Genomic DNA, 13,488 nt, shown 5'->3' with positions numbered 1-13,488 from the left:
TACCCGACTTTTGAGAAGAGTTTCAAGGGTTAAAATGTAGTCTTATACGCCAGAAAATACAGTATTTAACCTTTTTGTTTAATTAATAATAATATTTTTTATTTAAACACAGCTATGGATGCACAATTTTAGTGCACTCATGTGTGACACTTTGGCACTTTTAAGTACACTATTAATAATTTTTATGCTGATTAATTATTGAGTATTAATTTGTGTAAATGAGTGGCTCACTGTTTGCCTTTATCTAATGTTATAATCTAGCAAGCACAATGCACTTTATTAGCACAATTCACTTTCACTCTAACGTACTTTGTGTACATATACAGGCATTATTTGTAAACCAATCAAGCCGCACATTTTCTATATAGCACACATTCACAAGCTTTTAATACACCACAATACATAGACAAAAATAGAGCGCATGTTTTCTTTTCATTTTCCCGGTCTAGCGCATGCAGGGCTGCCCCGCTCTTTGACGCCTACACGAGTGGCCATTGGGAGCCTAGCGCATGCGCTGTCTCCATGACGGCCCCTGTTAGCTTGCGCTCCACGGACGCAGGTTTATGCATCTCAGTGACGAGCGTCACCAGCCACGCATGCGCAGAAGAAACCGGAACTCTACACACCGCCCGCGGCACGGCACCTGTTATATTCAGATACACCTCCACAGTAACTGTTGCTCATTGGCCAGTCATACTATATAATCAGCCTCATCCCTCCCCAACACATGCCTCCTGACGAAGAAGCGAAATGCGCGTTGGGGCGGCAGAGATGCTACACATAAGACCTATTCCACGTAAGTGCTGCTAATTATAACCTTATTACATTGCCATCATTGTGACTTGGATTTGTATTAACTATTTATGTGCAGTCACTGTTTTGGAACCACTTGTTGTTTACATTCGTAGTAGCTGTCCTTGCTTTTAAGCAGTTACCTTGGATACTTTTTGTTCTTTTAAAAAATTGTGTAATAAAATGTATGATATATTTGGCACTTTATACTGTGGTTCTCTTTTGTGTTTAAATAATATGTACCACACTTAAATTAAAAGCCCATGAACATGGCCAAATTACAGATTTCTTTAACTTTAGACTATTTAACAGATGTGCTGACTAATGTGGCCTCATCCATAGCTACAACCAGTCTTCCATGCATACGGCCACATGGTCCCACATGGTCAGCCAGCTAAGTAAAATCTGAAAGCAATATAAAGGTTGGCTTGGGACTCAGCTAGTTCAGGAGCACCCTCTTCATTTCTTAAGGCATCTAAAATGTAATTATATTTTTCTGAAGGGTTCCTCTAAGTAGTAATACAATTAAAAAAGGATTTATTTACCGAGTTCTTTTACCTTCTCTGTCATTTCATGGGAGTGATGAAGTGAATGTTCTCTTTCTAAAAACATCCTCCTTTGCTCATAACTGGCTAAGCGACACGTAAGCCATGTAGATATAGTGCAGCCGCTGATACCGATGCATGCCAGGGACAATGAAACGTTGTGTAATGAGGATCTTTCGGTGACTGCACGTAGAAATTGAATATTTAGAATGCCTCCAATAAGTCCACATATGCAGCAGGCAGAAAAAAGAATCATCTGTAGAAGAAAAAGAAACAAAAACATCAACAAAACTGACTATAGACGAAAAATGGGTCCAGTACACTCAAAGATGGATTATTTTTTAATGTGTGAGAAAAAGAAAACTTGTGAAACTGGCCTAAGACAAAATGGGGTTCACTTACTTTTAAAACTAAATAGCATTGCAGCCAATGCATGTAAATCACAATTAACACCCTAATATGTAAGTACGTTACAAAACTAACCACACAAAGATAATCCCATGAGACTTATCTCCTTGTCGAAAAAGAAGATCAGCTGTTGAAATTCCAATGGCTGGGTCCTGCTTTCTTGCAATATCATTTTTTCAGGTAAGAGTGGTCAGGGAATGGGTTTCGGCCCATCCCGCCGATGTACTCTAATGTATTGAGTATGTAGAATATAAATATGAAAATAAAACCATTGAAATCACCGGTAAGGCTACTTTCACACTAGCGTCGTTTTCAATACGTCGCAATGCGTCGTTCAGGGGAAAAAACGCATCCTGCAAAGTTGTTTGCAGGATGCGTTTTTGCCCCATAGAGTAACATTACCGACGCATTGCGACGTATTGACACACGTCGCAACCGTCGTGCAATGGTTGAGCCGTGTTGTGGCGGACCGCCGGGAGCAAAAAACGTTAAATGTAACGTTTTTTGCTGCCGACGGACCGCTTTTTCCGACCACGCATGCGCGGCCGGAACTCCGCCTCCACCTCCCCGCACCTCACAATGGGGCAGCGGATGCGCCGGAGAAATGTATCCGCTGGCCCCGTTGTGCGGCGCAACAAACGCTAGCGTCGGAATCTCGGCCTGACGCAATGCGACAGGCCGAATCCGACGCTAGTGTGAAAGTAGCCTAAATTATTATATTCTTAAATTGTTTTGTAATATTCTTGTTACAAAATGTTAAATTAATTGGTTTCTGTATGTTTTTTTTTAGGATTTTTACATCACATAAGTACAACCTCTTCAGAGAACTCTGCAAGTGGCTCTCGCATAGAGAACACAAGAGTGCTTGGCTGGTGCAAGCATTACTGTTTTTAAGTGAGTTAGGAGAGTTATCTATTGGCCAAACTATCATTCAATGACAACAAACTGTGAGGTTTATGGGGGCAATTAGACCATGCTCAAAGAACCAAGAGCAGAATTGCTTCTTTACGAAAAGTAAGCTGAAGCAGTACAGCTACTGAAGTTATATAGTGAATTTGAAGATAGAGATGCTATACCATATATTAAATATATATACACTGCGTGCAGAATTTTTAGGCAAGTTGTTTTTTGGATCACATGATATTTTTTATACATGTTGTCCTACTCCAAGCTGTTCAGGCTTGAGAGCCAACGACAAATTAAGTAAATCAGGTGATGCGCATCTCTGTAATAAGGAGGGGGGTTGTCTAATGACATCAAAACCCTATATATGGTGTGCTTAATTATTAGGCAACTTCCTTTCCTTTGGCAAAATGGGTCAGAAGATAGATTTGACGGGCTCTGAAAAGTCAAAAATTGTGAGATGTCTTGCAGAGGGATGCAGCAGTCTTGAAATTGCCAAACTTTTGAAGCATGATCACCGAACAGTCAAGCATTTCATGGCAAATAGCCAACAGGGTCATGTTGGGCAAAAAAAGCACAACATAACTGCCCATGAATTGAGGAAAATCAAGCATGAAGCTGCCAAGATGCCATTTGCCACCAGTTGTGCCATATTTCAGAGCTGCAACGTTACTGGAGTAACAAAAAGCACAAGATGTGCGATACTCAGGGACATGGCCAAGGTAAGGAAGGCTGAAAAACGACCACCTTTGAACAAGAAACATAAGATAAAATGTCAAGACTGGGCCAAGAAATATCTTAAGACTGACTTTTCAAAGGTTTTATGGACTGACGAAATGAGAGTGACTCTTGATGGGCCAGATGGTTGGGCCACAGGCTGGATCAGTAAAGGGCAGAGAGCTCAACTCTGACTCAGACGCCAGCAAAGTGGAGATGGGGTTCTGGTATGGGCTGGTATCATCAAAGATGAACTTGTGGGACCTTTTCGGGTTGAGGATGGAGTGAAGCTCAACTCCCAGACCTACTGCCAGTTTCTGGAAGACTTCTTCAAGCAGTGGTACAGGAAGAAGTCGGTATCGTTCAATAAAAACATGATTTTCATGCAGGACAATGCTCCATCAGATGCCTCCAACTACTCCACAGGAGTTTACTGGCCAGTAAAGGTCTCAAAGAAGAAAAAATAATGACATGGCCCCCTTGTTCACCTGATATGAACCCCATATAGAACCTGTGGTCCCTCATAAAAGGTCTCTATCTCCACTATCTTCCCCTCCTATAAAATGAATAACCTCCCCCCCATTCCCTAGTTTAAACACTCCTCCAACCTTCTAGCCATTTTCTCCCCCAGCACAGCTGCACCCTCCCCATTGAGATGCCGTCCATCCCTAGCATATAAATAGGAGAAAAAGGGAGCATACAATATAGATAATTTTGTAAACACATAACTTTATTGATACAAAAATACTAAAAATAGTAAGGCAATTACATCTTAGGTGTCATCCACTCAGGCACAGAAGGAAAACCACCCCCATGCAAACCCCCATGTCTGTAGACATAGTAGCCGGGGAGAAAAAAACTCCCATATATTGTAAACTGGTGAGACTAAGCCCACATGTACCAAGGTAAATGGTATTATAAACAATAGAACAGTGTTACCGATAATGTGCAGTGCATCATGATATAGCAGGTACCGTGGCTAGGCTTACCAGTGGGGGATGCAGGGAGAGGGTCCGACCGGAAGAAAAGTGCCCCGACGCGCGTTTCGCGGCTCAAAAGCGCCGCTTTCTCAAGCGTAGAGCATGTAGCCAACTGAGAAGTTGGCCCAGTTCTGCAGGAACCCAAACCCCTCCTTCCTACACCAATTCTTGAGCCACTTATTAACCTTCCTAATCTCCCGTTGCCTCTCTGGCGTGGCACGTGCTACAGGCAGTATTTCGGAAAATACCACGTTGGAGGTCCTTGCTTTCAGCTTGCAGCCTAATTCCCTGAAATCATTTTTAAGGACCTATCACCTACCTCTAACTTTGTCATTTGTGCCAATATGCACCATGACTGCTGGGTCCTCACCAGCCCCTCCCAGTAATCTGTCAACCCGATCAGCGATGTGTCGGACTCGAGCACCAGGTAGGCAGCACACCGTTCGACGATCCCTGTCTTTGTGACAGATTGCCCTATATGTTCCCCTAATAATTGAATACCTCACTACCAGCACCTTTCTGGCCTGCCCTGCTCTCCTATTTTCCTCCTTACTGTAGCAGTCACTCCTCTGGCTTTCGGAGGACATGCCTGGCTGCAGCAGTGCTACCTCTGTACTGGCACCCCCCTCATCTGCCAACTTAGCAAACTTATTGGGGTGTGCCAGATCAGGACTAGCCTCACTGGCACTCTTCCCTCTGTCTGACCTTCTAACTGTCACCCAGCTTGCTGCTCCACTGTCCTGCAGCTCCATCCCACCATCCCCCCCTCATCTATCCCATTGAGCGTCTGCTCAGTGAGCAGAAGACTCCTCTCCATATTGTCTATGGATCTCAGTGTTGCCAGCTGCAGATTCAGAATCTGGGTTTCCAAATGCTCAACGTGCTCACATCTCGCACAGCAGTATGCACCTTTGACGGGCTGATCAAGGAATGCATACATGTGGCAAGATGTGCACTGGATGGCATTAACAATAGTGGAGCACATTTCTTAATGGGGATTGCACCACACAGAAACGGTAAATAAAAAATAAATGCAAAGAATCAATAAAATACAGACAGCAATTTAGTAAATCCTCCCTTGGAAACTCCCTGAGTCCAAAGTCACTGAATCTCAAGTCACACTTACCGCCATTCACACTCACGCTCAGGTCACACTCAGCTTGTTCACACTCGCTAAGCTGAAGATTTAAAGAGATTTTTTTTTCTTTTCCGCTCAGCAGCAATCCACCTTGCCGTTCAATGCACTTCCAAAAATTATATATATAAATAATATTTTTAAAAAATCCATTCTAATATTTTTACATATTAAATTTGCATGGTGTAGAAGCTTTGAGAGTTGAATAATTTAGGGACACCTTGGAGTTGCACAAAACATTTGTGCTTTTCATACCAGTTTCTCACAACTCCAACAAAATGGGCACGCTAAGGTGGGATCAGGGTGCAGCTTGTCTAATTCATGACATTGCGTTCCCTAAATCTCACTCCAGTACCTGACTGTAGTAAGATTTCTGTAATAGCGCACAGAGGTGCACACCACTCATCAGATCCTCCTCTTCATGACTCAGAAGTGTCTGACTCCAGCATGCCCCCTCATCAAGACCACCGTGAGCAACACTGTTCTTATTAAATTGGGTCCTTAGTGTGCAATTTAAGAACGTGTAGAAAACTGTTACCTGTATTGGAGGACTGGCTCAGTATGCGGCTTCCTGGCTTTTATTGTACATCAGGATTGGGATAAGTAGCTGAATTCTACCATCAGGCCTCACTCTTTATCCATTTTACAAAGAATATGTGTTACATATTAGGCACTTACTATGAGTCCCGATTTCTTTTTGGCGCAGAAGACTCCACAAACTCCACACATGAGAAACTGCAATGAAAAAAAAATGCAACAATTGAGAAATCATAATTATTAAGAAATGTTAGCAAAATACATATATCTTTATTGTACGTAACTGCAATTAAAGAATATAGCTGAAAATACAAGAATGGTGTGATAATGGTTTATCTGACCAATGTAACTAGAGGAATGGATGACTGTAGACCAACCTGTGGCTCTACAATTCTTGTGTAGTTATCAGAACTGGGATTATTTATTAATTTAACCCCTTAACCCCCAGAGATTTTTTCAGTATTTCGTTTTTCGCTCTCCTCCTTCCCAGAGCCATAACTTTTTTAGTTTCCCGTCAATATGGCCATGTGAGGGCTTATTTTTTGTGGGACGAGTTGTACTTTTGAACGATTCCATTGGTTTTTCCATGTCGTGTACTAGAAAACGGGTAACAAATTCCAAGTGCAGTGAAATTGCTAACAGAGTGCAATCCCACATCTGCTTTCTTTTTGGCCTTTTTGCTAGGTTCACTAAATGCTAAAACTGACCTGCCATTATGATTTCCAGGTCCTTAAGAGTACATAAACTCCAAACATGTCTAGGTTATTGTTTATCTAAGTGGTAATAAAAAATTCCAAACTTTGCTAAAAAAAAAGTAATAAATTGCGCAACTTATCGAGACCCATAGTGTCTCCATTTTTTGTGATCTCGGGTTGGGTGAGGGCTTACTTTTGCATGCCGTGCTGACGTTTTTACTAATACCATTTTGCTGCAGATATGTCCTTTTGATCGCCCGTTATTGCATTTTAATGCAATGTTGTGGCGACCAAAAAAACTTAATTCTGGTGTTTTTAATTTTTTTATCGCTACGCCATTTAACGACCAGGTTAATTCTTTTTTTATTGATAGATCGGGCGATTCTGAACACGCCGATACCAAATATGTGTAGGTTTGATTTTTTTTATTGTTTTATTTTGAATGGGGCGAATGGGGGGTGATTTTAACTTTTATATATATATTTTTTTCATATTTTTAAAAACGTTTTTTTTCAATTTTGGCATGCTTCAATAGCCTCCATGGGAAGCTAGAAGCTGCCACAACTCACCGCCAGAGCCCGCATCAAAGCAGGGGTTCTGCCATCGGACGTACTATTCCTTCCGATGGCACAAAGGGGTTAAACCTACAACGTTTGTAAGGCCGGGGACACACACATCGTATATGAACTCGAGCGTGGGAAAATATTCTGAAAAGTTCCCAGGCTCGAGTTCATATGAGTTCATCCAGCAGAGGGCGCATCACCGCGACTCGAGGTAACTACAGTACATTCCCCTGCATTCCATTCATTCACCAAGTTTTACAGTCAGGAACACAGCTGCATTAGCAGAGCTCCTGGCTGTAAAATGATTTACCCCCTTCAGATGGATTTACAGCGTTGGACAAGACTGTAACGACAGAAGGTATGGAATATTGTTGTTTGTTTTTTTAAACAAGGGTCTTCAGGTGGATTAAGAGTATAATAAAATATTAAAACACCATGTGTCTTTATTTCATTAAAATAGTTTTTAATAATGTGTGTGGGTTTTATTAACCATTTCGTACTATTGGATTAATAATGGATAGGTGTCATAATTGACGCCTCTCCATTATTAACCTGGCTTAATGCCACCTTACAATAGCAAGGTGACATTAACTCTTCATTACCCCACATCCCACCTCTACAGGGGAGTGGGAAGAGAGAGGCTAAGTGCCAGAATAGGCGCATCTTACAGATATGCCTTTTCTGGGGTGGCTGGGGGCAGATGTTTTTAGCCAGGGGGGGGGAATAACCGTGGTCCCTCTCTAGGCTATTAATATCTGCCCTCAGTCACTGGCTTTCCCACTCTGGCGGAGAAAATTGCGCGGGAGCCCAGGCCAATTTTTTCCGGGATTTAACCCTTTAATTTAATAGCTAGAGACCCCAAATTTGACACAAAGACACTTCTTACATTACTAAAAAGGAATATGTAATAAAAGAAGGGATATGAGATGGTTTACTGTATGTAAACCATGTCTCATATCCTGTCGGGTTTGTGAAGGAGATAGGAAAAGCTGGCAATTGAATATATACTTATATTTATATATATATATATATATATATATATATATAAAAAAATATATATATATATATATATATATCTATACTATGTGTAGACATTTATTCTACCTATTCTATTCTATTCTGTCAGTGTGATTTTACTGTACTGAATTGCCGACTTTTCTATAGAACACCGGTGCGTATTTCTCGCAAGTCACACTGATGGTCCGTGTGTAATCCGATTTTTTCTCGCCCCCATAGACTTTCAATTGTGATTCTCGGCCGAGATACGCTGACAATCACAGCATGCTGCGATTTCACTTGGATCCTGAATACGGCCGAGAAAACAACGGATAATAGGAGCTGCCCCACTGATTAACATTGAGCCGAGTGCTATGCGATTTTTTTATCGCATTGCACTCGGCCGTAGTACGGTCTAGTGTGACTCTGGCCTAAGAAACAAACTTTGCAGTCTTTCTATTTAATATCTAGGATATGTTCCACATGAGGTGCAATATCCTAATTCTATTTTTATAATTCTTACAAAACCACTAATGGGTTCTGATTCAGCAACATTTAAACTCAATCTTCAGGAAAAAACTAAAAAATTCACTTTTAGATTGCAGATGTTTTGTTTTTTTTATCTTTCAACTGTATGTAGGGCTTGGACACTAACACAAAATCTATTTTAATTTATATTTCCCGTCCAATGTTTTTAAGGGAATCTGTTTTCATATTAATGCTGCTTGAACTACAGGCAGCATGAATCAAACTCTAGCTGTGCTGGCCAGGTATGTTTTACTCTGAACTGCTGCAGCTTTTAAGAGAAATCTAATCTGTGTGAGGTCCCTTCCCCCAATAACTTTGATTGACAAGCTTCTCCCTACATACACTCATGTGGAGAGACCTGTCAATGCAGGGGATCTGGGTAACCTTCTCATTTGAGATCCATTGTTCCCGGACAGCTTTCATGTTTTCTCAGTAAGGCCGTAGTATTTCAGAGAAAACATATCTGGCTGTAAACGCACAGCCAGTGTCTGATACATGCTGACCGGGGATCGAGCAGCTTTAATCTGATGACAGGCTCCCTTTAAGTAATGGATATGGCTGTCAGTAGAAAAAAGAAGGAAAACTTATTTAGTGCCACTGATCACATGCATAATCCTTTGAATGGTGCAGATACAGAATTAGTGTTTGCAGGCAGTATCTTACCTCTGACTTCTTGTCTGATTACAGCCATTTTTTTGTTTCTTGTCCATCTTGTCAAACCTTCTTGTCGGCGTAATAAAACTGTGATGTGGCCACTGCAGAGTTTGCCCTACTAATCTATAATTAGCCATTGTGCAACTCACCATTCAAAATATAAATTAATACACCACTACTTTGACCCTCACTAACTATAATTAGTCTATTTTCCCGCCCAATAAAACCATAAATTAATTAGCCCCTGTGGTCTTTCCCCAAATTCATTACTAGACTTTCTCCTGCTTTCTCAACCCTCCCACTATGCTCCACCCGTTCCCCCAATTCATCATAATTACTTGTCCTCTCTCCAATTCATCCTAACTGTATATCCCAAAATTTAAATGGCATACACCCCAATTCAATTTAGTCACATGCACTCAAATAATTATAATTACATACTCCCAAGTTCATTATAGTTACATATCCCAAGTCAGTATAATTACATACCCCCTAATTCATTATAGTCACCCCCAATTCATTATGATTACATACCCCAAATTAATTATAATTACATACCCCAATTCAGTATGCAATCCCTTCTTTTAAAACCCCATCCCATTATAGTGTAATATCTTCTCATCCATCCCCATCCCAATTCATAATACACTGTGCTCTCACCCATCCCCATCCCAATTCATTATAACATTCTGTTCTCTCACCCATCCTCCACCCCAATTCATTATAATATACTGTTCTCTCACCCATCCCCCACCCTAATTCATTATAACATTCTGTTCTCTCACCCATCCTCCACCCCAATTCATTATAATATACTGTTCTCTCACCCATCCCCCACCCTAATTCATTATAACATACTGTTCTCTCACCCATCCGACAATCCCAATTCATTATAATACACTGTTTTCTCATCTATCACCCATCTAATTTTTTAGAACATACTGTTCTCTCACCTATCCCCCATCCAATTACTCTTACCCATCCACCCATCCCAATTCATTCACTTTAAAGAAAAAAAAAGAATAACTCACCTCTCCTGGCGACCTTCTGCGTCTCTGCTTCCTTCCTTTTCTTGCCATCTCATATATGGTAAACAATGCAGCCTAATGATGACATCATCGCTCCGGCTGAGTCATAGAGAAGGCGACTGCTGTGCTTACGCTCCGTCTCCCTATTGCCAGCAGGAGGATAGGAGTGTTCCCTGCTGGCTAAAAACACCGCTGATGGTGGTGCAAAAGATATTATAACGAAAGCAATCAGGCCCTAGGCCCCCTGGAGCCTTGGGCCCTGGGCAGTAGCCCAAATTGCCCTCATTATAAGCCACCTATGACTACATTTCTCTTTAGTTGTTTGAAGATTGTTGTAAGAGGCAAGGTACCTGCACACAGTGGTGTCATGGACCTTCTGGTCAACTGTTAATATTTTTAGTTAGATATTATGTGTTGTGAAGACCAAGAGGTCCATGACCTTTCTATAGACAGTGTCTGGTAGTGCTCTTTACAATAATGACATAGGTAAACTTCTATATGGAATCCAAGGCTAATAACTCAAAATGTACTAATTACCCATTCAGAAACTTATGAGATTACCTCAAGCCCCATGAGGATTGAGATGTTTACACTAACAGTCATAGAAAATTGGAATGGTATATTTTCATATTAATTAAAATGATTGTCTAGTTTAGAAAACCCATTTTAAATATCTTTCCTGGTTACTTCTGAGTTAATTTCCCCCAATTAAGGCTTCAGGATTCAGACTCCTAACAGCTGAAAAAGAACTATCAGGTATGATCCAGGGACATTTCTTAGGAAAAGATGACTCTACCCCAAGCAGTGGGAGCTCCATTCTCACATTTTAGCAGCTAGAATCACGATTGCCAGATCTTAGAAATAAAAATATTTTGCAACTTGGAAATGCACAGTCTTGTAAATATTTCCAGCTACTAGCTACATACAGTGGGTACGGAAAGTATTCATGCCCCTTTAAATTTTTCACTCTGTTTCATTTCAGCCATTTGGTAAAATTCAAAAAAGTTCATTTTTTTCTCATTAAAGGGAACCTGTCACCCCGTTTTTTCAAGATGAGCTACAAATAGCGTTAAATAGGGGCAGAGCTGTGCTTTACATTAGTGTATTTTGTGAGCCTTTATTCCCCACCTATGCTGCCGAAATACCTTTGTAAAGTCGCCGTTTTGGGCTGTCACTCACGCTGGTCAGGTCATATGGGCGTGGTGACAGCCGTGGTGACTGTTTCTCCCCCAGATCTCCGTTGATGGCGTAGTCGTGTGCGCATGTCCAACTGGCGAATCCACTGCGCAGCTTGAAGGAAAATAGCGCAATCTGCGCTATTCAGCCGTTTATTGGTGGGCGCGGCCATCTTTGTGAGGCCGCGCGTGCGCAGATGGTTCTTCTCGGCTTCCCGGGGCTTCAGGAAAATGGCCGCGGGATGCCGCACGTGCGCACATGGAGATCTCGGTGGCCATTTTCCTGAAGCCGAGTTCGCATCTTGGCTGCAGGAAAATGGCCGCAGCGATTGCCATCTGCGCACGCACGGCATCACGCGGCCATTTTCCTGAAGCCCCGGAAAGCCAAGAAGAACCATCTGCGCACGCGCGGCCTCACAAAGATGGCCGAGTCCACGATAAACGGCTGAATAGCGCAGATTGCGCTATTTTCCTTCAAGCTGCGCAGTGGATTCGCCAGTTGGACATGCGCACACCACTACGCCACCAACAGAGATCTGGGGGAGAAACAGCGCTGTCACCACGCCCATATGACCTGACCAGCGTGAGTGACAGCCCAAAACGGCGACTTTACAAAGGTATTTTGGCAGCATAGGTGGGGAATAAAGGCTCACAAAATACACTAATGTAAAGCACAGCTCTGCCCCTATTTAACGCTATTTTTAGCTCATCTTGAAAAAACGGGGTGACAGGTCACAAACGCAGAAATGAAACAGGTTTCAGCAAAGGGAGGCCAGACTTACTAAATAGACAGAGGATAGGAAAGGTAACTTTGCGATCAGCACAAAAACCTACAAAAGACCACGCAGAGTGTGCAAAAAGGACCTCCGCACCAACTCACGGTGCGGAGGGGCCACTCTGCATCCCAGAGCTTCCAGCTAGCAAGACAAAATCATGAAAACCAGCTGGACAAGAAAACAGTGAATAAATAATGACAATCAGGAACTGAGCTTCTGCAGGAGAAGGCAGGTCACCAGAGAGATCCAGGAGCGAACTGAAGCAATGCAAAAACATTGACAGCTGGCATGGAGTAACGATCTGAGGGAAGTTAAATAGAGCAGCCAACCAAAGGATAAACCACGTCACCTGTGTAAGGAACCTCAGAAGCAGCAGCTTCACTCATAGCCACCAGAGGGAGCCCATAGACAGAACTCGCCGAAGTACCATTCACGACCACAGGAGGGAGCTCGACAGCAGAATTCACAACAGTACCCCCCCTTGAGGAGGGGTCACCGAACCCTCACCAGAGCCCCCAGGCCGATCAGGATGAGCCAAATGAAAGGTGCGAACAAGATCGGCAGCATGAACATCAGAGGCAAAAACCCAGGAATTATCTTCCTGACCATAACCCTTCCACTTGACCAGGTACTGGAGTTTCCGTCTCGAAACACGAGAATCCAAAATCTTCTCCACCACATACTCCAACTCCCCTTCGACCAACACCGGGGCAGGAGGATCAACGGAGGGAACCATAGGCGCCACGTATATCCGCAACAACGACCTATGGAACACATTATGGATGGCAAAAGAAGCTGGAAGGTCCAAACGAAATGACACAGGATTAAGAACTTCAGAAATCTTATATGGCCCAATGAAACGAGGCTTAAACTTAGGAGAGGAAACCTTCATAGGAACGTGACGAGATGACAACCAAACCAAATCCCCAACACGAAGTCGGGGACCAACACAACGCCGGCGGTTAGCGAAACGTTGAGCCTTCTCCTGGGACAATGTCAAATTATCCACCACATGAGTCCAAATCTGCTGCAACCTGTCCACCACCGCATCCACAC

The 13,488-nt window shown here is 42.5% G+C and overlaps 1 protein-coding gene across 1 annotated transcript in view; it reads right to left on the bottom strand.

Moving 5' to 3' along the window:
• Positions 1 to 1,178: 1,178 nt before the first annotated feature.
• TMEM196 (transmembrane protein 196) overlaps positions 1,179 to 13,488 on the bottom strand; it is a 54,182-nt gene continuing 41,872 nt past the window's right edge. Inside the window, exons 2-4 of the mRNA XM_069732239.1 lie at positions 6,159 to 6,215; positions 1,351 to 1,593; positions 1,179 to 1,301 (exon numbers count right to left, since the gene is read on the bottom strand). Of these exons, the coding sequence (XP_069588340.1) occupies positions 1,179 to 1,301; positions 1,351 to 1,593; positions 6,159 to 6,215 (423 nt within the window). The remainder of the gene's footprint in view (positions 1,302 to 1,350; positions 1,594 to 6,158; positions 6,216 to 13,488) is intronic.

The sequence above is a fragment of the Ranitomeya imitator genome, chromosome 6 (assembly GCF_032444005.1).
Source record: "Ranitomeya imitator isolate aRanImi1 chromosome 6, aRanImi1.pri, whole genome shotgun sequence".
In the NCBI taxonomy this organism is placed as follows: Eukaryota; Metazoa; Chordata; class Amphibia; order Anura; family Dendrobatidae; genus Ranitomeya; species Ranitomeya imitator.
Note: the sequence above shows the minus strand (reverse complement) of the source record. Positions and strands in the feature narration are given on the sequence as shown.